General features: G+C 45.7%; 1 protein-coding gene and 1 long non-coding RNA gene across 2 annotated transcripts in view; one reads left to right on the forward strand and one right to left on the reverse strand.

The window, feature by feature from the left end:
* Positions 1-7911, forward strand: part of Rab3b (RAB3B, member RAS oncogene family) — a 60465-nt gene extending 52554 nt beyond the window's left edge. Inside the window, exon 5 of the mRNA XM_021161037.2 lies at positions 7351-7911. Within this exon, the coding sequence (XP_021016696.1) occupies positions 7351-7538 (188 nt within the window). The 3' untranslated portion in view covers positions 7539-7911. The remainder of the gene's footprint in view (positions 1-7350) is intronic.
* Positions 7912-9559: 1648 nt separating this feature from the next.
* Positions 9560-24867, reverse strand: part of LOC110292113 — a 21574-nt gene continuing 6266 nt past the window's right edge. Inside the window, exons 2-6 of the long non-coding RNA XR_002377657.1 lie at positions 19053-19198; positions 17315-17465; positions 14832-14940; positions 10102-10176; positions 9560-9869 (exon numbers count right to left, since the gene is read on the reverse strand). This is a non-coding gene — a long non-coding RNA (uncharacterized LOC110292113). The remainder of the gene's footprint in view (positions 9870-10101; positions 10177-14831; positions 14941-17314; positions 17466-19052; positions 19199-24867) is intronic.

The raw sequence follows: 24867 nt of genomic DNA on the forward strand, positions 1-24867 counted from the left end.
GAGCTATGAATCTGGGGCTTCTCTGATCTGATTGCCCACAAAGCATTTGGCTATAGAGAAGGCTCAGGGGATATGTCACCCTGAGGGTGCAGTGGCATCCTGGGTCTGGTCCATAGTTGGACTTCCCAGATGTGTAACTCAATGGTCTGCTAGCCAGTAATAGCACTGCTCTCTGTCTTATGGGACTTCTTTTCTCCTGTCTTAGCCCACTCAGTCAAGGCTACTGATATGGCCATCAACTAATATTTGAAGCTGTGTGTGGCCTCTGTACTTTCCAAGTTCCTGGGATGAGGTTTTAGAAACACCAAAGAAAGCAGATCTTTGGGAGTACAGGAAATATTTCCTCTACCCAGGAAGTATAACATTATAGGGTGTTTGTCTTCATGTGCCCCTCAGAAAAGGGCTTCTCGGTCCCTTTCTTGTTTCTGATTTAGGATGATGTTTGTTAGAGGCAGGTACAAGAGAAATCTGCCTACAAAGGAAGGAGAATTTCGTGTGGGAGTTTGCTTGTTTGTTTTTGTTTTAAGACTGGGTCTCCTAAATTCCATGAAGGTCTTGAGCTTGCTCTAGAGCCAGGGGTTCTACCTCCACTTTCCATGTGCCACACTTCCTGGTTTTATTCAGTGCTGGGACTGAACCAGGAGCTCATGCATTCTAGACAAGCGCATTACCAACCTGAGCTCCATCCCCTGCCCAAAGACTATAAAACCTTCTTAAGCCATATCAGTAATATCAGCAGGTTCAGTACTCAAGTTTAACCTTTGGACTCAAGCTCTTTATTTAACTTTTCCAGTAACTTTTTATTAGTAGTTATACCATGCTTAAGGATCCAATTGTACACCCATGTACTAGCCATTACTCTCTAGGGAAAAGGACAGAGGAAATGGGCAGAGCCAGGTTAGATCTTCCCAGGGAGTGTGCCTTCTGCTCTGTGGTCCTCCCATGCCGAGACCTATGACACTGGGCAGAGGAACTTGTGCACACGCTAGTACCACTCACACACGGAGACATCACCCCCTTTGCAGTCATTGCCTTCTCATAAAGGTAGAAGTTCAGATAGTTCTGCCTGCAGTTCCTGGTTTGGTTCTAGTTTGGGAAGCAGGGGTCAAAGTGGGCCATCTTGTAGTTCTTGATGTCTTCAACCATGGTGCTGACACTTAAAGACCGCCCTGGAGCAGCGCTCGTTCAGTGTGACCCTTAGCAAAGACCCAAACTTGTAATGCTCTTGTCAGGCTCTACCACAGTGTTTCCCAAAGGCCTGCCATAATTTCTCTTCATATTTGCACCATTGGTTGGAGCATTCGTGAGGTTTCTTTAGGTTATGTTGTATTAACGTACAACTTGGGGCAGCTGTCATCAGAAAGCTCCATATCTCAATGATTTTTCAAATCAGCTGTTAGTTGTCACTGTGTTCCTCCTGGAATCTTCTGTGACCCAGTCCAAGATGGGTAAAAAAAAAAGCTTCTTAAATTTTCTGTTGGGAGTTGGATCACATGCTTCTACCCATTTTCATCGAGTGAAGCAACTCACATAATCAAGCCCAGTGTTGGAGAAACTGGAGGTATATTCCTCCCCCAAGGAGGCTCTGCAAGCCAGTTGGCCATGGGCGGAGGTCCTTGTAGAGATGACCGTGATTCTCTCCCATGACTTCTGATGCTCTCGCCCATGAGTGCTTGATGGGTCCTGGGCACAGAAGTGAATGGACTTCCTGCTTTTTAGATGCTTATAACCTGAGAAACAAAACCATAAGAAGAAAACTTAAGCATCTTTGACAAGTTTAACTTTTCCTTGGAGGGAGGACTAATGTGTTTGAGTGTGGCATCTGGTTGAGCCCCAGCTATGGTGCAGAAGGCATCTCACCCTTCCTCTTGGCAAGCTACATCAGCAGGGTCTGCAGCCCCTGATTCCTGCTCCTATGGACTCAATTCCTTTGCCTCTAGGAATTCCATAACTATTCTCGTCTCCTGATGACTCTACATTACCTCTCTCTGTTATCCTCAATTCTATCACCATCCTCACAGCCGACTGCTTCAAATTTAAATGTGAAGAATCATTCCCACTTTCCTGGTCGGAATCTTACTGAAAGAATCATGGGGTTGCAGGGGAGAGGTACGGTGTATGTTCTGAGGAGTGAAATAGGATAAGGGAGAGAGAGGAAGGCTGTCTGGGATCAGAAATTCTACAGAAGAATAATGAAGATGATCAGGAGTGGGAATTAGAGTCGCAGCAGGAGCAGAGGCCTGGATGGGAAAGCACGGATGTCTCAGCATCATGGTGAAAGGAAGAAGAGGAAGCTAGAGAAGCAGAAAGGACCCATGCCGCAAGGGGTTGTTGTCGTTTCTGTGTGCTTTGAATGCTCTCCTTGACTGAAAGCCTTGTTCGCAGGCGGTAGTGTTGGGAAGTGGCAGAACTGTTATGAGACAGCCAAGTGGGAAGAAGTTGGGCCATTATTGGGTTGTGCTCTTAAACAGTGGTACCCTTTAATCTTTAAGTTCTCTAATGGGGACTTTTTTATTTTTTTAGATAGCCAGTCTGGTCACAGATTTGCTATTTGCTAGCTAGCCAAGGCTGGCCCTGAACTCCGGATCTTTCCGCTATTACTGACTATGAAATAATGCAGCTAAAACTAAAGGGCAGCCATTTCTTCAGAGCCTACAGTATGCTCTTCAAACTTTGAATCTCCGGAATCAGGAACCACATAAATCCTTTTCTTCACAAGCAGTTTGAGTCAGGTGTGTTAGCACGGTGATGACTGAAAGGTCAGAAAACCACAGTCTCGGGCTTTAAGCCAGTGAGGCTGATATGAAGATCTGATACTCAGATCTCTTTTAATTCCAGTGACACAAATCCAAGACAAAACAGTTCAAGTTTCATATAAGAGCATAGCTGAAATAAAATGAGAGACGATGAACAGGCCAGGGATATAGTGCTTGTCTACTGTGAGGCCCCAAGTTCAATTTTCAGTACCACGAAATCAAAACAAAAAATAAGACAAAATATGCCCCTCACTTTGGTGTCTAATGCTTGCAATCGCAGAACTTGGGATGTTGCACCAAGAGGACTGCAAGTTGGTTGTAGCCTGAGCTACATTATTAAGCCACAGTGTTGGGTAAATTGTTCCTATGTCCAAGTCAAAATACCTGAGAAAGAGAGGAAGCCTACGATAGGAAGGAAAACAGGAAGTCTCTCAGCAAACTCAAGAAGCAAGAGTTGAAGGTTAGTGAATGACAGAGATGCAGAGGCAAAGACGGGGTAGAGAAGAGAGTTTAACATGATGGGAATAGAGAAATACTGAGGAGCAGGACTGTGATAAGACATGAGTTTAGCTGGTTTCGAATTTCCAAATAGAATCTGAGGTCAAGTCCAGAACCAGGTGTGGGCTCAGTCTGTGGATCTCTAACAGCTGGCTTTGGCAAGCCAGATAAACCTATCATTTTGGTAATGGGGAGCATTTCAGATTCAGTTGTGAACTGGACTCCATTTAAGACAGCAGAAACTCCATTGTTCTGAAGCCAATTAGAGGGAGGAAGGGACCAGGGATGACTAGTCGGCTTAATTGGTTGTCATCTTCTTTGTCATCTTCTTTAGACTCTCAGCTCCTGAAACACTTGATTAATGAAACAGAGGAAAAGGTTACCACCTGGACCTACTAATCAAGAGCCTTCCAGGAGCCTGACAGTAATTGAAAGTGCACTGGAAGTTGTTCTGAGCTGACTAGACGCATGAGGTGGTAACTTGAAGTAGAATTTGCAGACTTTGGGTACTTTTGAAATAACAGCGAAGACACTCTTTGGCATGACATACCAGGTCTGGCCTCTTATTTTTCATGTCCCACCACGATGCATAATGAGCCGCCAAGCTCCTTTTAGAATACAGAAAGGTGTTCTCAGCCCCCTTTCCCGTGTTTGCACGGATTTGTCCTTCTGTGTCAGACGTACACGTGTACACTAACGGTCCTGTGTCTCTGTCCAGCTGACATCTACATCAGCATCACTGCCTCCAAACACTTTAACTTGACCCACAGCCTTGGACAGATCCTTCTTCTGTGTCCTCAGCATCCTAAGGCTTCCAGCACTTACCACTACAATGCTACTATGTCTGTCTTCTACATGGGACTGGGAGCTTGTCAAGTGTAAGGACTATATGTGCTTTACCTCAGTGTTCCTCGACAGCACAGGGTCTGCCTGTATCATTGCATGCTTGCTAGGCCAGAAGTATCACGAGCCCTGCTGGTTACATCTCTCCCATCACACCTTCAACGATCCTTCCTACCTCCTTCATTCAACCAACCCAGCGTTGACCCAGCATTCATCCCCACTCATTCACCTCCACTCAGGCCAGAGTTCCAACAAATGGCCTGGTCCCTTCTCAGGATCTTCCAGCCAGATGGATTCCTAGCACATATGGTAGCAGGCATTATGGCAAAGGGAAAAGTTAGATGAATTTTGCTCAGTTCCAACATGAATGGCTTACATTCCTGCTAACTTCAGGAGGCTGCCCCATATTTCCCTCACATGTCTTCCCTCTTCTGCAACGCGTTCGGACCTGGTTTCAGAGGTCCAAAGTTTGACTGAGAATGTAATAACTTGTCTGTCACTGTTCCAAGTGAGGGTACATCCAGGAGGCATGAGATAGACCCCTGGCTTCTCCCTCGCTTCTGAGTCTTGGTTTCCCTACACTTAAGCAGAAGTGATGAGCTGTGCCTTGACCTACCAGGATTCCGTTTACAAACTATTAAGAACTGGAACTCTTACTGCTGAGCCTCTAGAACTAGGTTTGCTCTCCCCAGGTCCCTGGTGCTTAGCAAAAGACTTGGCAAAATGCCAGTGCTCAATAAAAATCTGTGTTGATTGACCCCAAAGGCTGAAGAAAAGGAGGGGTTTCCTTCCCCACAAAGTTGGTAGACAGTGGAAGGGCTGAGACCAAAGTGGGTGGGGACATCTGGAAAGGTGAATTACGGTGCCTGCATCCACGTTACAGTCACTTCACATGTCTTGAGCTTGTCCACACTCCCATGTGAGGCAGATGATAGAAGCAGTTAGGCTGCTTGCCCGCGCTGATGGAAATACACTGAAACGTAGGCTGGCTGCCAGGCCTCTTCCCACTGCCCACCTGTAATAATGTGGCACATCCCCAGTCAGTGTTAATTCCACAGAAAGGCTTTGTGGCCTGGCCTTGACCCATGTCTTCATCTTCATCCACACTGATGGGGAAAGCCCATTTCCTGCTTTACCTGGGAGCCCCTCTCCTGGGCAAGCTAGTCAAAGGACCAAGGGATCTGTTTGTGTGATGTTCATTAAGGAAGAACGGTATGCTGAAGGGTCTCTGAAGCTGCTGGGCTCCTGAAGCCTGAGGATAATGAGCCGGCAGCTGCCTCTTTCTTCATCACATGTCTGCAATTAGCAAGAGCTTCTTTAGCTTGTCTTTCTCGGGTTAGGAAATAGGCCACAGGAGAGGCTTTCAGCTGGAGGGGGGTAGGCAGAAGGAGTTCGAGCCTTCAAGCTGTGAGGCCAGGGGAAAGGAGCCTTGTTTGTACCTGGGGTTCAAGCTTTTCTGTAGCTGGCAGAGTAAGGAGGAGGAGGGAGGTGAGAGCCTTTTTTTTCTTTTTCTTTTTCTTTTTTCTTTTTGGTGGAAGATGATAAACGAGGGAAAGAGAATCAGGGAGAAGCTATCGTTCATTTTAACAGATGGCTTTCCTACAGCAGAGACCTGTGGTCTCACTCCATCCTCACAACTGTCCTCTTTGGGAGACTGTTAGTCTCTCCCCCCTCCCCACCCCCTCTCACCCCACTCCTACCCCCTACATCCCTGCCAAACAAGAAGTCTGAGAATCAGAGAGGTTAAGTGATTCAGACCAAGTATGGTGGCTCGCCCAGATTCAGACTCCATGGCCAGCAGATAAAAGCAAAAGGATTTGTAAAGAAAGAAACGGAAAGCTCTGTATGGTGACACAGGCCTGTGATCGCAGTGCTTGGAAGACTGGGGAAGAGGATTGTGAGTTCCAGGCCAGCCTGAGCTACATAGTGAGTTCCAGGCCAGCCTGAGCTACATAGTGAGTTCCAGGCCAGCCTGAGCTACATAATGAGTTCCAGGCCAGCCTGAGCTACATAATGAGTTCCAGGCCAGCCTAAGCTATATACTGAGACTCTGTCTGAAAAACAAAACAAAACAAAACCAAGAAGTAAGAGGAAAAAACCCACAAGCACAATGGCAGTGGGGATGGGATTGGATGGTGGAGGGCGAAGATGGTATGGACTTCGGAGGGGCAGAGCTCGGAGCCTGGCAAACCCAAGAGCAAACTCAGTTCCCACTAACAGCCATGTGTCTCTTGCATGAGCTCCATAATCTCCTGGAACATTCATTCTCCTGTTTACAGGTCAGCAATGCTAATATTAACCCACCAGGCTGCTATGTGGGTAAAACGGGGTGATATTTGTGACGTTTCTAGCTTAGTGTATGGCATATAAGAGATGATCAGTAGAAACGAAGGATGCCCAAAGAGAAAGTGTGAGGCCACACCAATGGAAGAGCAAATCAAGTGTCACATATTTACTGTGACTCTCAAGGGAACAGCCCTCCAGAGCACAGACTAGAGCTGGGCAGGGTGGAGTTAGAGGGAGGAGGAGAGAAAAGAAGTAAAGGTCCCTCCCCATAGGGAAAGGCATGGGGCAGGGTTGGTGGCAGAGTACTTGCTGGTCTGGACAAGGCCCCTGTATCCTACCTATCCCCAGGAGGATAAACCAACAGAAAGTCTAAAACCTGGCTTTCTACACTGGCACTCTTAATTAGCGTGGGCACACCAGCCTACTTCCCCGGGCCAGTGTCAGCACTGGAGATCTGAAGAGCATAGTATGACTGACATCCCTTCCCTGCCTTCTATCCCCAATGTGCTACCTGAACAGAAAGTGAGGTAATGGATTAACTGTCTTGGAACATATGAAGCTCTCTGATTCCATACATACACATCACTCTTTCAGCCAGCACCTGAGGTCCCCCACGTTCCTCCGCAGGCACCGGGCTGTATACCTCGCAGGCATTTTAGCTCACACTGAAGTAATTCTATAAGGTAGATTAGAGCATCCCTACTTATAAACTAGGACGTTAATTTGTAAGCAGAATAAAATGATTTGCCAGGAATTGAGCCGAAATCTACCTGGTTTTAAAACCTGTGCAGGCAACCCTTAACCTGTACTGTCTCTTTGAGGCAGAGTGCTCTGTGCATGGAATTAGACCTCCCTGCTTTGTGTCTGAGCTCTGGCTTTATTGATCCCAAGAACTCGACTGGGGACACAGAATGGCTCCAGCAGAAGAGATGGGGGAGTCTGTATTTATCATCTTTTTTCTCCCTAGGGTTTGACTTCTTTGAAGCCAGCGCCAAAGAGAACATCAGTGTGAGGCAGGCCTTCGAGCGGCTGGTGGATGCCATCTGTGATAAGATGTCTGACTCGATGGACACAGACCCCTCCGTGCTAGGCGCCTCAAAGACGACTCGGCTCTCGGACACCCCGCCTCTGCTGCAGCAGAACTGCTCTTGTTAGACAAGGTCCACCCTCCTGTTTCCCCATGTCATGCCCACTTCTCCTCCGCTTCTCTCCATTACTGTCCATTCCCCAGTCCCGAGCAAGATGAGTTCTTTGCCAGCCCCTGTGGTTCTCTGCAGATGGCCCCAGCTACAGATACTAACTGCAGGTTACAGTGTGGGTGAAGACTCCTTTTACAACAGGAAACTCCCTCTTATGAAGAAGGTTCAATATAGAGACTTGGAAAGAATCTTTTCTGCCCTTAAAATATAATAAAATTCCCTTCATTTACCAAGCTGCTCCTCCTACGCACACTCCTCGGGGGCTGGCCAGTGTGTAAAGTGAGGCCCACCTGCACAGCTAATACTATTAAAGAAAATGTCTCAAAGTACAACCTGCTTGTTTCCTATCAGGCTCCCTGGGGGGCTTCTCTCCCTGCAAGCAAAGCTTTGGTTTGCAGAGCCCTGAGCCTGTTACCACGGATGCCCACAGGGCCCCGGGCAGTTGCTGTGGTGACAGGACAGTGCTAATCCCTGGAGAGCTCAGATTCTAGTGATGCAGAAGAAGCAGGGGCTGAGTCAGAAACACTTAAAAGAGAAGGATTATCTTCTGCAAAATGTCAAAGGCCCCAGCCATCTAAAAGCACAATGACCAGAGGGGAAAAAGCAACATAGATGGACACAGGTCTCACCTTTCTAGCCTGCTCTTTTGTCTCATGATGTAGCCTTAGGCTAGTCTCAAATGTGTTATTTAATTTAGGCTGAACCTGAACCTAATCCTCCTGCCTCAGTTTCCCCAGTGCTGGAATACAGATGTGTACCATCACACCCAGTTTCTCCAGTTGGTTCTTGACTGTTGGGATGCCATAAACTTTGTCACTGATTCTCAGGCCCCCAGAATCTGCAGTCTGAAGCCGACGAGCTCCTTCCTCCTTCCTCAGTTTATCTAGTTTGACAAATCGGTTCCAGACTTTCCAGTTCTGGCACGTGGCCTGCATGGCTTTGGGACTGACTTGCCCACGGTGACTGGCAATGAAGAACCTACAAACACAAGTACAAAAAAGTTGGGATACGGTAGGCTGCGGGCTCTGAGGGAGACTATCACGAGCAGCCTAGAAATGCAATTCTGAACAAGGAGGTGGGTTTATTATACTCGAATGAGGAGAGAGGTTAGCTGATCTAGGTAAAGGGAGCTCTATAGGGAAGCAGGCTCAGGCTGTAGTGGCCAGGAGCAGGAAGCTGTGGTTGGTATTTTCTGCACACTCTTGTCAAAATCCTTAGTGGACCAGGGGAAAGCTTGGTTATTTCCACGGGCCCAAGGCATTGTTGTCTTTGACATAGTTGTGTTAGTTCAACAATTTACATTCACCCTGGACTTCACTAGCTCCCCACAACCCTCTTTCTTTTAAAGCACACCTTCTCTCAGATGGGAGCGGAGCGGTGGCTCAGGACTGTAATCCCAGCATATTGAAGGTTGAGGCAGAAGGATCAACTGTTCCAGGGCAGCCTGGGCTGCAGATCCCTGTCTTTTTTTTTTTTTTTTTTTTTAAGCTAGCATGTCTTTGGGGCAGGCACCAGAGCTGTCCATAGCCAGGATCTGTCTTTGCTTAAAACTGAAAATGGACTCGGGGAAATCCCCCACCCTCTCACCCTATTTGCACAAGTTCTGTTACCAGCCATCTTCCCGTTCCTACTCAGAATCTCTTTGATTTAAGCACAAGAATCATGACCTACTCTTTCCCAGGGGCAGCCCTACCTGCAAATCCATTTGCCATTCTGCAGAGGGTCTTCCCCCATCTTGCTCACCTTTTCTAACCTGTCAGGCACTCCTCAGCAGCCCACCTGGAAAGGGGGAGTCAGGCAGAATTAGACAAGGGAACATAATCCTGAACAAATGCTAATATAGCGATCCAAGGGCATCTCGTTGTCCTGGAAAGGCACACAGCTGGTATCAGGCCCAGTGATCAAATGAAAGGGCCAAATAGAATCAGCTCTGTGGACATGTTGCAGTCTTTGATAAACTGTAAAAGAGAGAGTTTAGGTGTGGAATTTAGGACATCTGCCATTTAATCAGGGTTTTGTTAGATGTTACTCTTACACATCGTTCAGCAATTTCCATGTATTAACTCATTTATCTTCATAACACTTTAGTCAACCTCACTTGAAGATGAGGAATCAAGGCTCTGGTTTGCAGTAGCTCAACTAATTAGCAAATGGTAGATTGGGGATCCAAAGGCAGGGAGTGCATCCCTAGGTCTGTGCTTTTACCAACGTTCTGCACCACAGCTCTTTTCTATAAGTGTGATCCTGTCGCTTGGAATCCTGCCCAAGCTGTCAGGCCCAAGTCCACCTGAGAAAAGATGGATGTCTGTGATGTGGTAACGAATTGCTCAACTACTCGGACTAATCTGCAGTGATGGATATCCAGAGCGCAGCAGAATTAGTTTCTGAGGCAACCAGATCCCATGGGCTTAAGCAAAAAAAAAAAAAAAAAAAAAAAAAAAAAAATGAATAAACATTGCTCATTACGACCATGTGCTGACTTTGTGTGTATCTGCCTCTGTCAATCAAGACCTGAATACCTGTCTGGCTCCCTCCTGGGCAGTGATCTGAACAGTCTCCATGCTCCAACCATGTAACTTGATTGGCATCTTTGACTAAGGGAAAAAACAATCAATCAATCAAACAAAACAATAACAACAACAACACTGCAGCCCCTTCTCAGGGCTCCCCATGTGCCTTACACATTACAAGGCTGCACACAGTGTCATGGACGCTGTTTTCTCTGTGCAATAGCACCCATCTGCCTCAGTACTAATTTCACACCTGAGTCTTCATAATGCCTGGGTGTTTTTAGCACCTATAATCAATAGTATTACATGCCCATGGGAAGACTGAATCTGCTACTTCAAAAATTCCTCAGGAGCCAGTTCCAAGGCTCGAGCACCCCTTCATAATCAACAGAGTCAAGAGTCAAGCATTTTTTGTGCAAGCTCTTCTACGGGCGACAGACAAACAGACCTGCTTTCGAGATGGCAATTCCCTAGCCCTGCTCCATGCCCTCATTTCAGTTTCGTGGAAAGCAGCCACTTCCTGCTGATTGTAGTACAGCGTTCATCAATCACAGTAATGGTGCAATTAGCCACCAAGGTAGGAACTGCACGAAATGTGTTAGTGGCAACGTGTCCCAGATTTTATCTCCCTAAACAAACCAAATGAAAAAAAAATTTTTTTTAAAAGATAGCACTGACCTTAGAAGTACATAGAATCTCCTTTAAGTGCACATGGGTCTGCGAATACCAAGTGAATGTGACTTCTGGTGGTTTCACTAGTCTGTCACATCGTTCATTTGTACTACAGCAGTGAGATATGGTGCACCTAGCAGAGTCAGACCCATCAAGCATTAGATACGGAAAACAGCTCAGAGGAGAGCTTGTCCAGCCTCCTATTTCACAGACGAGGAGATTAAGGTTCCTATAAGCACCCGGTGAGCCCCTGAGTAATGGAGCCAGGACTAGGTCTTGGATTGGCTCAAAGAAGAAATTCACCTCTTTCCAGTACCTACTAAGGGCCTTGTAATGTTAAACACTGGACAAATATCACAGGTAAAATCCAATGACCTCTGCTTGTCAGGTAGTTATGTGGTGAAACTTAGATCTTATTTTAGGATCCCATTTGGCAGGGGAGGAAATGGACCTAGCAAAGTACATATACCCAAGGCAGCCCTGGAACCATTTGAATCTACCTCTGTCTGAGTCAAACCCTTCCAATTTTTTTCCCCTCATACTGCTTCTGATGAAGAACAGATGGGGCAGGGGTACCAACTAGATCTCAAGGTTTTTCAGTTGAACCCTTGTCCCCCCCCCCCAATTCCTTTGTGAATTTAGCTTTAAAACACAGGATACAATACACATCCTGCAGGCCTGACTCTCCCACCACTCATCGCCTGTCCCTGCTCCAAAGCCTCTTCCCTGGATATTGGGCTTCATGGGGGTACCCGAGGAAGTCTATTATATGAAGTATTCATTAAGCAACGCAATGTCTAATATGTCCCTGGCAAATTAGCAACCGTCCTTGCCTTTGTGAAATATGTAGCTGCCTGGTTAGTCTAGACACTATCAAATCATCCCTCAAATGTAACCATAGGGCTGTAGATCAGTGGATAGAAAGCTTGCCTAGCATGCATGGAACACAGGATCCCTAGCATCCTAGCACGGTGTAAACTGAGCGCGATAGCACATGACGATAATCTCAGCACTAGGAAGAGAAGGCAGGAGAAGACCAAGCTCCTCCTCAGCTGCATAGGCAATGGGAGGGACACCATGCTAAGCTATGAGACCTTGTCTCAGTGAAAGAACGTGTGTATATGTATGTGCATGTGTGGGGGACTGTGTGTGTGTGTGGATGGATGTATACAAAACTATGAGGTGCTGTGAAGGAAAGGCACCTGATGCTACGGGAACAGGTAATTAGGAAACCCAAGTCGCCTTTGTAAAGCTGTTTCAGGAAAGATTCTCCAAATACCTCACTACCCATGGGCTGCTGCTTTTACTCTTCAGCTTAATTTTAATTCTTCAGTTACAACTTTGGTAGCTGATCAAATACAAATCTTTTAGACATTAAGAGTGGGAGGAGTATCTGTCCCAGCACGACTGACAGTTCATTTTGTTGTTGTTGTTGTTGCTGCTGCTGCTGCTGTTTAGTTGTTTGTTTTTGAGAAACAACAAATCACTCCAAAACTTACTAGCATCTAGGAACAGTGGCTTACACCTATAATCTCATCAGTTGGGAGGCTGATGCAGGAGGATTGGGAGGATTGCTACATAGTGAATTCCAGGCCAGTTTGAGTTATGGAGTGAGACCTGGTCTCAAACAAAAACAACAAAACAAAATCTTAATGGCTTTGGATGAGGCGAGCTCAGTGATATAGTTAATAGAGTGATATCAAGGTCCTTTGTTTGATATTCTCTCTCTCTCTCTCTTACACTCTCTCTTTCTCATATACACTTACACACTCTCTTATTCTCTCTCTCATACATATTCACACACTGTCTTACTCTCTCTCTCTCACACACACACTCTCTCTCTCACACACACACACACACACTCTCTCTCTCTCACACACACACACACACNCTCTCTCTCTCACACACACACACACACACACACACTTTCTCTCACACACACACTCTCTCTCTCACACACACACATACACATTCTCTCTCTCTCTCACACACACACACTCTCTCTCACACACACACACACATACACACTCTCTCACACACACACACACTCTCTCTCACACACACACACACTCTCTCTCACACACACACATACACACTCTCTCACACACACACACACTCTCTCTCTCACACACACACACACACACTCTCACACACACGCACACGCACACTTTATGGCTTAAGAAAAGAAACTTTTTTTTTGGTGCCTGTGACTCACTGTGTTAGCTGAAGCTGGGTGTTCTCTGTTTTTTTGTTTTGTTTTGTTGTTGTTGTTTTTTGTTTTTTTATGTTTTTGTTTAGAGTCCCAGCTTAAGTGACTAGGGCAGTCAGCTGAGGTCTCTCTCCAGATAGTCTCATCTTCTACAAGGCCTTCCAGACTTGCCCATCAGCGGGCAGAGGCTTTCTGGGTAGCAAGAGATCACATTCTAATGCAGAGATGCCGTCTAGAGACTTCCATTATTACAGATAGTATATATTTTTAATTGACTCTATTTCTAGTCTTGAATCTATTCTTGAAACAGGACCTTTAGTAAATAACTTTCTATTAATAGTCTACTTTCATATCTCTCAGTTGTTCTGGAGAAAGCAGTCTGGCCTTGGGAAGTACTACTGCTCCCTCACCCAAACTAGGTGACTCTAGCAAAACCTGTCAGTGAATCATGTGATTAAGCAAAGCCAATCAGAAAGCCTTCTCAAGGTTGTTTTTAAGTTGGTGCTGCTAGCTTTCCTTCCAAGTGGCAAATATGTGAAGATGTGCAGTCTAAGACTGTGGTGACCTGCTCTCGACTTATGCGTAAACACTGGTTTGTATTAAGAAAGAACAAACTATTAGGGAATGAGAGAGAGAGAGAGAGAGAGAGAGAACGAAGGAGGAGGAGGAAGAGGAGGAGGAAGAAGAGGAGGAGGAGTAGGCAAGCGAGAGAAAGAGGTCTCTTGGCTTCTAGAGATTTCATCATCATCACATCCTTTGATTCCAGCAGACAGCTCAGAGCTCCCATCTCACTCCCACCCCTACCCCCACTTCAGTGTGGGGGTGTGCCTCTATGTCCATACACATGGAGGACAGAGGTTGACGCCAAGTGTCTTCCTCGATCACTCTCCTCTTTATTTTTTGAATCTCTCACTGAGCCTAGCTCACCTAGCTGACCAGTGAGCCCCCAGCAAGCCTCTTTCCTTCTAGGCTCTGGGCTTACAGGTGTGTACCACTGTGTCCAGCTTTTACGTGAGTGCTAGAGATTGAAGTCAGGTTCTCATACCTAAGGGTCAAACACTGCCAACTGAGCAACCTCCCCAGCCCTCAGTTGTATCTTTTGCATTAGGTTCTTACTAACTTATGACTAAAAACATATCATTTCTTTTCTGATTCTCAGTCTACCCTTAACCCTTCCCAGGGTTGAAAGTAGAAATTTCTAATTTTTAATAACTAGGTTTGGGGGATGGGGTGGGGTGGTTGTTCAGTTGGTAGAGTACTTTCCTAGCAGGCACGGAGCCTCCATCTACAAAACTGCAGGAGTTGGTGGTAGTGGCAGAATACACCTATAACACCAGCACTAGGGAGGTGGAGCAGCACGATCAAGGTCACCCTCCATTATATGCTGAATTGGAAACCAACTTTTGATACACGAGACCCCGTCTCAAAAGCAAACAAGTAACAAAACAAACCTAGGTCTTCCAAGGTGAGATTCTGATTGAGACTATAATCTGAATAAGAAAATATGGCTGTCATCTCCACCACCTGTTTTCTATACCACCACCACTCCTCCATATCTGTTTCATTCCTCAGCCATCTCAGGGACATCCAGCATTGTGGGCATCCACCACTGACCAGCCTGGGTGTGTAGAGCATGTCATGAGGTCTACCTACATCTATCATTTTGAAGTGGCCGAATAGCAACTCCCTAAATAGAAAATCTCAGAGAGGAGACCTGGACAGACATGCCAATGGAGAGCAGAGCAGTCAGCAAGTCCCTGAGGAATATAACTGGACTCCTGACACCCATTGGTTTCCATTGTATCCTTTCCTAAATTCAACAATGGATGTGGATAATGACGATAATAGTCTACGGTACCTTGGTTACATCACTCCCTATCTCTGGCTTCAGGAGCTTGGACCAGATGGTTTTTGTGGGCCCTCTTGGCACTGGTGCACTTTGATTCCATGCCCACTTTCTGTAAGAGCTGCAAGTAGAAAAGCAAATCTTGGCAGGATTCTTTCATTATGAAAGCCTTCCTTAACCTATAGTATGATAAAAACATGTAAGGCTCTGCAACCTTCTGTCACCCAGCCGGGCTAATGGGTCTGGTTCCTGGGGCTGGGGAGCTCATGCCTGGCTGACCTAGGGTAGAGGTGCCTCCAGAGTAGCAAAGTAAGAGAAAAAAAAATCTTTGTGGTGTTGAGATTGGAGCACAGACTCCCGTGCTTGAGAAGATGCGGCAGGCAGCTGTGTTTAAGAACCAGAAATACATTCCAATTCAAGGAAGACTTAATATATTGAGCAATACGTGTGTGGCAGGCAGAATTCGGAATGATCTTTCTGAGGACAACTAGAAGCCTGAAAAACAAGGGAGGAGATGTTTGCATGTGTCAAGTTATCTTTAAATTTCTCTAAACATCAGACCACAGGATCAGGTCCAAGGAGGGGCTGTGGAAGAATAGTTAAGTATAGAGCCCTAGCAGCCTGACAGATTCAAGTCCTGATTTTCTTTATCACTAGTTTTGTGAGATGTAGTTTAGTTTGTGAGTTATAGTTACTTCATATGTAAGATGAAAATAATATCTACCTCACACGGCTGTTAGAATGATGTCTTAGTTAGGGTTTCGTTGCTATGAAGAGATGCCTTGACCAAGGCAACTCTTATAAAGGAAAATATTTAATTTTCCTTACATCTCAAGTAGCAAATAGCAAAGGCTTAAATAAAAAAAAAAAATCTCAGAGAGGACACCTGGGTAGACAATTCAGAGCTGGCTTATAATTCAAAGGTTTAGCCCATTACTATTGTCATGGCAGGAAACAATGAGGATGGGGAAAGGCATGGTGCTGGAGAAGGAACTGAGAGCTCTACACCTTGACCCATAGGCAGCAGAAGAAGACTGTTCTACACTGGGTGGAGCTTGAGCCTAGAAGACCTGAAAGCCCATCCCACAGTGACACACTTCCTCTAACAAGGCCACACCTCCTAATAGTGCCACTCCTCATGGGCCATTCAATCACCTGAGTCAGTGGGGGCCATTCCTATTCAAAACACCATAAGTGACTAAATGAGAATGAGAATAAAGCATTTAATGTACATTGTGGTACACAGGTACCAGCTGTGTGATGCTGACTACATGATGCCATCCCAGTCAGGCAGTGATAGGGAGACAATCTAATTTCAAATCTAATGCTGTAACTTTGTAAGGGCACTAAAGACTATAGTCTAGCGAGAGCTGATGAGAGTACCATATGTGAAGGGAAGATATAGGAAGTAGAGCCTGGAATTAAATCATGGTCAGGGGAGAAGAATCCAATCATGAAAAGGAAGAGATGAGGAATATGGCTCTAAACAGCTGTTTTGTATGACATTGTTGGACTCCCTAAAGGGCGGGGCCACCACCAGGCACCTGACTGAATGTGCAACAAACATATCCTCTTTCAGGTGGGTGAGATAGTTCAGCAGGTAAAAGCACTTGTAATAAAAGCCTAATTATCCGAGTTCAATTCCAGGAACCCATGTTTAAAAATAAAGTAAAATAAAATTGCATACAATCTGGCCTCAACTGAACAAAATAGAAAGTAAGGGCTTACATATTCTGTAAGGTTGAAGAGGGAGTATTCTTCCTAGAACAAAACTAAACAAATTCCTCATGAAACTCATTTCCAATGATTCCCTCCACCCTCTTCCTGCCCCGCCCCCCAAACTCCCAATACATAGTTTGGCCATAGGAACCAAATTAGAACTGTCAGGGTCAATACAGCTTGGCATTGGTTGGCTTCGGGGAAGTATCTTGAAGCTAAAAGCAGAGGAGGAGAAGAAGGAGGAAGAGGAGGCAGAGGAGGAGGAGGAGGAATAAAAATCAGCAGAAGCAGCTCTGTGCCACTGTGTTCTGGAAGTTGGGTGAGCAGAGCAGTGAACTGTTGTGAAGGAGAAGTCAGGAGACTCCATAGTCTCTACAGTTAGAATAGATCTCTCTCTCTCTCTCTCTCTCTCTCTCTCTCTCTCTCTCTCTCTCTCTCTCTCCACACACACACACACACACACACACACTTACAAAGTGCCTGGAACACTTTGTTACCCAAGCCCTGATGGTCTTTGACACAACCTTCTGGAGGCTTTTTGAGTGCAGTACTCAGATGAGGAAAACGGGGCTGTATCCACAAAGCAACCCCTACTCAAGACAGATCAAGGTAGCAAATTGCTTGAGTGGTTTCAGAACACTGTGTTCATGGGGAAAAAGGGAAACACATTCCCCTCACCGTCCTCAAAATTAAAACCCCAGGCAGAATTGAGCAACAGAAATTTCCTCATAACACAGAACCATGGCCACACTCGTCACAGAGAGATGCCGCCTCACCTAGAAGCATGTCGTCTTCAATTCCCCTGATTGTCACTGTTAATTTATTCAACCAGGGACCAGGCTGGTCTTGTGCCAGCTTAGGAGATGCACCACAACAGGCTGAGCAGAATTCCTCAGGAGGAGCAATTAGCAAAAACTGGAGTTGTCCCTGTATAAAAACAAGCAAAGAAAGGAACATTAGCCCTTGTGTTTTTCTGCATTAGATGCTAGCTAAGCAGATGTTTGCTGCTTTTTCAAATTCTGTGCTCTCTGTAGGCTCTGCATCTTGCCTTGGCAGCACAGGAGAACTGGCCCTGGATATGGGGTTGAAGGTGAGCTGTGCCCAAGGATGTGTGCACAGGAAGCTGGTCCTGCCTCTTGCCTGCTGGGTGGTAGTGCAGATAGGGGAGAGACACCTTCCTTTCCCTCTTCCCTCACCTGATCTAAGACAGATGTAAGAGCCAGTCCCAGAATTAAGAGAGTGGGAGAACTGATCCCATCCCTCACTGGCTGCAGCACTTGGGAGAGCAGGCACCTCATCTGGACAGCACAGTAGAGCTGGTCCTGGTGTGGGGGTTGTGGGTGAGCCAGCCCCAAGGACATGAGAGCTGGTGGACTGACCATCTCTGTTACCTGTCAGGCCCAGATTCAGGGCTCCGTTGGCTCACTCCAAATATCTACTCCACTGATGAACTGCTGGAGTGCATAAATGGGCCTGTTCTACAGGATCTCCATGACACGGGGCAACGACAGGATATCAGAGGGATCCCAGTGAGATTCCAGTATTGATAGAGTAGCAGAAACTGGAGGCCTTAAACCAGGCCAAAGAGTCAGTGCAATGACATTCACAAGCAAAGAAGTGGGGACAAAAGAGAATACTCCAGCTTCCAGGATGAGATTTTTTTTTCTTTGTTTGGGGAGGTTTGGGGGGTGGAGAGGCGATGAGTGGGATTGGGGTGCATGATGTAAAATTCACAAAGAAGCAATAAAAAGGTTTTTTTTAAAAAAAATCTTTAAAAGAAATCCTGTGTTCTGTGTAGTCACCTCTCTTCAATGAATGTGAAATGTAAAATATCACACAGTATTCTCAGTTTGTACAAATATAAAGACGTGATAGACATGCAGCGGCATACACAGTATGGAAGCAGAGGCTTCCGTTTGTAACTGTCTGCGGATGGGACCTCTGTTTGTGGGGCAGAAGATGGATTAGCAGTTACGAGTCACTCACTTGCCCTCTGGCAGTTTGGTTCCCTTCACAACCGCATGTAACTCTAGCTCTAGGAGATCTGATGCCCTCTTCTGGCCTTGGAGAGTACCTACACACAAGTATACAAGTGCACATACATTCCAGAACACACACACACACACACAAATAAATCTTAATCTTAAAAGAAGTTTGGGAGGAGAGACTGTCCTTCTTCAGACACCCTGAAAGGGAATTATGAAAACAGGTTTGGTACAGTGCAACCCAAGAAGATCTTGATGGACTGAGAAAGGGGTGCTGGTGGTCAGGGTAGACTACAGCAACCAGCAAACCTTTCATACTGCTAGAGCACTTGGAGAGCCAGTGGGGATGCTGCTCATAGCCAGTGCTACTGAGCAGAGGAGGTAGAGAGTACGGATCAGAGTCTGCCTCCAGCAGCCTAGATCCACAGAGGAGACTCTGAGCAGGGAAGGTGGTGGAGTTCACAGGAAAGTGAAGCAAAACCACACAACTGGTCACTTCAGAAAAATGTGGGAGGTGCTTTCTACTTACCCATCAGCCACCTGCTTCTCATTCACTTGTGTTACAAGTCTAAGCAGTCATTGTATTCATTCCAATCTACCATGTTGTAGTGGGCTTTAACCTGGTTAATGGCTCTTCCCTAAGTAGACCTTAGTCGACCAGATGGACATGGGGCTCTAGAAGGATTGAGTAGAGGCAATAGAAGCACTGGATACTGTATTCAGTAACAATTCTTTCAGTTAGAGCCCAGAGAGATGCCTCAATGATAAAGTACATGCCACCAAGCCCGATGACTCAAGTTCAATCCTTGGAACCCACAAGGTGAAAGAAGAGAACTGACTCCCAAAAGTTGCTCTTTGACCTCTATGTGTGCACTGTGGCATGTGTGCCCACACACATATGTATGCACACAAACAAATGTTATACATTTTTTTATTTTAAAGGTATAATTCAAAAAGTGGGGGGAGGGGGCAGATTACACACCTTTAATCCCAGCACTTGGGAGGCAAAGGCAGGCAGATCTCCATGAGTTAGAGGCCAGCCTGGTCTACAGAACAAGTTCCAAGACAGCCAAGGGTACACAAAGAAACCCTGTCTCAAAAAATAAAAAGACAATTTTCAGTTACAAGAGATATAAACACATGTTTACCAACCACAACAGAAGGAGAATCTGTTAGCTCATGTAAAGTTTAGCAGGCATATCTATCGGACATTAGACATAGCTGGAACCAAATGATTAAGTTATAACAATTATCTACGTCTCAGCTCCACTCTCCTCTGGTGTAGCTTTATTTTCTAACTGCTCCAGGCACATCCTTCCAATATAGCCATCTGCACAGAGACAAAGTGCCTCTGCTTCACAGTCTGAGCGAAAGTTATAGATCATGGGTAAAGTAGGATCAATAGTCTAGGATGAGTAGTCTAGGATCAGTCATTATGCTGAAGGATGGGGTGTTCTGGTTGACCAAGCCTGGAATTGGGTTTAGTTGCATCCAAACCAGATGACCTACAAATAGAAAAGGAGTGGCTGGCACAGGGCAAAGAGGGTATGGTTTCCAGAAGAGAAGGGAACAGTTATTAAACAGAAAACATATCAGGTGGTTCTAGGACTTACAGAGAATCACATCCTTCCACAAACTACAGTCAAAAACTAGACAGAGAACAGGTATGGGTTTTGATCCCCTCCCCCATGTAAGACTGGAAAGAGAGATGGAGGGAGGTGCTGACTAGAAGCAACTGCCTGAGTGCAGAGCAGGCAAGGGGTGGTACATATGACTGAATAGATTATGTATTATCAAGAAGATTGGAGGGGGCTGGATTGAAATCTAGCCTTGGCTCTAACCACAAAGCCTTATGTTCTGGTGTGTGACTCCTGCTATTAGGGGAATGGATACTTGTATAACTCACACACAGGTGTTTTCTGGTCAGTAAGCCATGAGCATAGGAGCAATATCCACCCAGAGGGGATGTCCCCAGTTCACACAAAGACACTATCTTGTAAAATTATATCCCTCATGCAGGAAAATGTATTATTTCCATGCAGGAAAATAAAGTATGTTATTTTAGAAATAAGTAAGTCCTAATTCCTGGGACTGGAGAGTGTGGCCTTATTTGGAAAGAAGTTGTTTGTGAATATAATAACCAAGTTAGGTGACTTAAGTATTTATCAGACTAAGTAAAGGAAGATTCTTCATATACAAGGACATAGAACAAGGAAGATGGCATATGGTGATGGAGGCAGAGACTAGAGTGATGGAGATGCAACCCGGGGAGTTCAAAGCAGGGCTGCCAATGCCGGAAGCTTAGAACTGTGCATGAGACAGAACATCCCCTGACCCCACCCCACCACAAGCCTTCAGTGGAGACAACCTTGTGGATATCTGGATCCTGGCCTCCCAGTCTCCAGAACTGAAAGGGCCCTTTATGTGCAGAAAGTAAAGAGTGTTGGGCTTGGAGAACATAGCCTAGTTGGTAGAGTGCTTGCTTAGCATGTGAAGAACTCTGAATTCCATCCCCAGCACCCTGTAAGCTAGGTATGGTGATACATGCCTTGACTATGTAGCCAGATTACTCCACAGAATATACTTGAACAGAGCCTGAACAGAGAAGAAGAATGGGTTGTACTCCCCAGGGCCAGTTTGAGACCAGCCTGGGATACAGGAGACCCTCTGAGAAAGAGAGAGAGACAGAGAGACAGAGACGCAGAGACAGAGATGGAGGCACAGAGAGACAGACACAGAGACAGAGATACAGAGAGACAAAGAGAGACCAGAGACACAGAGAGACAGAGAGAATAGTTTTAAATAATAGTAGAAGAGAGAGTGAGGACTGCCAGTGAAGAGGGGAGGGGCAAGCTCTCATTGATCAGGGAAAACAAAAAAACAGGATAAATTTAAGGCTGGAACCTCAGCATATGTTGTCCTTTGTACCCCTTTGTCTCTCTGCTCACAGCCAAAGAACTTGCTGTTCTAGGTTGCAAGTGCCCTATTCCTGTGAGGTACACATCTTTCCTCCTGTGATAAACCAAGCAAGCAATAGACAAATGTGCCTAAGGGGTCTGGAGGCCACTTGAATAGAGGAAATGAAAATCTGATAGTCCTACTGAAGTATTGAGTGCTATTAAAATGTGTCGAGGTAAACCAAGATAGCTCTGAGCACAGGAAGAAAAGCAACATGGCAAAGTTGCTTCTTTAGGGAATCCTTTGTCTCTGTCGCATCCCCTCAGCTTATTCTACCTGCTGCATTGCATTCCTCATCAGGAAAAATTGTATTTGCTTCATAAAGGTTTGGTGGTAGCAATGGCCTGCCTTGCCTTGTGTGTTCCTGCTGTTTACGCTGAACCTTGGGCAAGCCACTTACCCTGTTTCAGATGACTGCTCTGTCACACATTTCTCATTTGTAAAAATGTAACAGTCTCCTAGGGCGGGCGCTTGTGAGGATGAGACACTCAGATGAGCGACTGGCAGAGACTCCGCAGTCAGCTTTAGCTCACACTTTTATTGTGTTCGTCAGGTTCCGTGCTCACTTACACATCATTTTAAAATCATAATAACCTGATGAGATCAATTCTATTATTATCCTTATGAGCTAGGCCCTATTATTACTCTCACCTATGATGAAGAACACAGAAGATCCCCATGTAGGTCTGATCTCCTGCCTCCACTCTCAAAGTGCAGGAATTACAGGCAGGCGTCACCGTGCCTAGCTTATGCAGTGCTAGAGGGAATTAAGCCCAGGGCCTTGTGTGCATGCTTTATAAACTCCCTATCAACACAGCTATAGCCCCAGACCCAGAGAGGATGTTTAATTTGTCCTGTCACATAGAAAATACAGAACTTGAATTGAAACCCATGAATCTCTTCCCTCAATCTGGACAGTATGGTGTACTAGTTAATATGAATCCTCCCTGACTTTATTTATTTCAACAGATTGGGTCAGGAATTTGAGGCACATATTGAAGAGCAATCATGGTTTAGGGTCAGTGAGGCATGGTAGTGAAACCTGAGGCTGTTCAGCCCTCCTACAAGCAGGGTGCAGCGCGGGGGGGGGGGGGGGGGGGGGGGGGAGTGTTTGTGAAGACAAAGCAGCAAGAACTTCCTGGCTTAGAGTGGCACTGGGATTGGCCTTTGCCTTTCCTTCCCATCCTAAAGAGCACAAGAGCATCCAGAGCATAAGCCGCCATTAGAGACCCAGCCCTCATTGCAATAACCAGGACACACACCAGGGCCAAGCATCGCCGCAATCCTGGCAAGGAAAAAACAGAGCAGAATACTCCCTCCTCTCAGTTGCCCGGTTTCCAGCTCCTTTTGACTTTGGCAACCGCACTGAGTATTTTATTTGATACTGTTGGAACATCTTTCAAGAAACAAACTCAGCCGGGCGATCTGGATGAGAAATGTCCCCCACAGGCTCACGTATTTGGTCCGCAGTTACAGGAGCTTTTTAAAGGAACCTTTAGGCTGCAGAGGATTCCAGAAGGAAGTATCACACTGGAGGTGGGCTTTGGAGGTTCACGACTTCATCTACTTCTGGTTTGCTCTCTGCTTTTTGTTTAGGTTGAAGATACTATCTTTCAGCTTCCGGTTCCTGCAGCTTCCGGCTCCTGCTGTCGGCTTTCGGCTACTCAGTGGACTTATGGGTCCCTATGGAACTGTAAGCCCAAATGAACCCATTCTTCTTAAGTTGCTTTGGGTCATGGTGCTTTATCACAGAAACAGGAAAGTCATGGATGCTCCAATTAGCCATCCTTGTATTGGCACTCACAGAAGTAAGGTCCTGAGGTCAGGTCTGAGGAGTGTGTGTTAGTTGTTGGTCAGCCCCAGACTCTGTATAGATCCTGGCATATTGAAGGTGTCCAATAGCTGTTTTCCAAATGATGAGAACCAGATGTTCCTTCTGAGCAGATGTGATGGTACCCGGGGAAGGCTGCATTAATGTCTGTGCCTTCCTAGCAGAATGTCGGGGTGTCTGTCACTAACAAAGATAGCACAGAAGACATCACACGGGGTGGGGTGGGGGGAATGAGGGATACTTTAAAGAAATCTTTAACAGACTTTTACATAGGATTAAGTCAGTGACTCCAACTAACCCAAACTGACCCAGATATCAAATGGTATTAAAAAATGTCATCGTTGGCAGAGGCAGGTGGATTTCTGAGTTCAAGGCCAGCCTGGTCTACAAAGTGAGTTCCAGAACAGCCAGGGCTATACAGAGAAACCTGTCTCGGAAAAAAAAAATGTCATTGTTGATCAACTAATATCCAAGTGTTGTATTTAACATGCTTGGTGGTTATTCCGTTTAGAAGACTGCTTTCAATCTCGAGTTTGCTGATTTCAGTAAATGATTCATATACATTATCTGGGTCAGAGGCATAGACTCAGAGTACAACTATACATTAGCTTAGGTTATAAAAGTTGATCTCTCTCTCTCTCTCCCTTCCCCTCCTTCTCCACTCTCCTCACTGTGTAGCTCTGGCTGTCTTAGGACTTACTATGTAGATCAGACTGGTTTCAAACTCAGAGGTCCACCTGCTTCCATTTCCCAAGGGTCGAGATGAAGGTGTGTTCTCTTAAAGGCAGGTTAAACAGTTTGAATACATAATGGGCTATTAGTTTTAAGTGACCTCGAGGTATTTATTAACTCTGGCTGTGAGATCCAGCAAAAGTTCCAGGCTCTTAGAATATAAGAGATATCTACATGATATTGCATTGCCTTATATACCAAATCCATGGAGTCAGGCATGGTGGCATATGTTTGTAATTTCAGCCCTGAGGAGGCCGAGGCAGGAATATCAGTAAGTTTAAGGCCAGTATGAGCTCCATGAAACCTTGAAGAAAGAAAGAGAGAGGAGGGGAGGAAAGAAGGAACAGGGGTAAGGGCGAAGAAAGCAAGTAAATACCTGGATGCTGCTGCAGGACTCAATAACGAGCCCCCATCCCAAACAAGCAGAAGGTGAGGACCAGCTCTGAACTCCACATACATACAAAGGCACATGCGCGCGCACATGCACACACACACACATACATATATACACACATACACATACACACATACACACATATACACACACATACATACACACGCATACATACACGCAGACACACATACACACATAGACATACATACACACATGTACACACATACATACACACACATACACACACATATACACATAGACACACATACATACACACATGTACACACATACATACACATACACACATACATACATACACATGCATACACACACTGTACTGGCTATTTTTGTGTCAACTTGACACAGCTGGAGTTATCACAGAGAAAGGAGCTTCAGTTGAGGAAATGCCTCCATGAGATCCAACTGTAA

Source organism: Mus caroli, chromosome 4 (assembly GCF_900094665.2).
Source record: "Mus caroli chromosome 4, CAROLI_EIJ_v1.1, whole genome shotgun sequence".
NCBI classification, from domain to species: domain Eukaryota; kingdom Metazoa; phylum Chordata; class Mammalia; order Rodentia; family Muridae; genus Mus; species Mus caroli.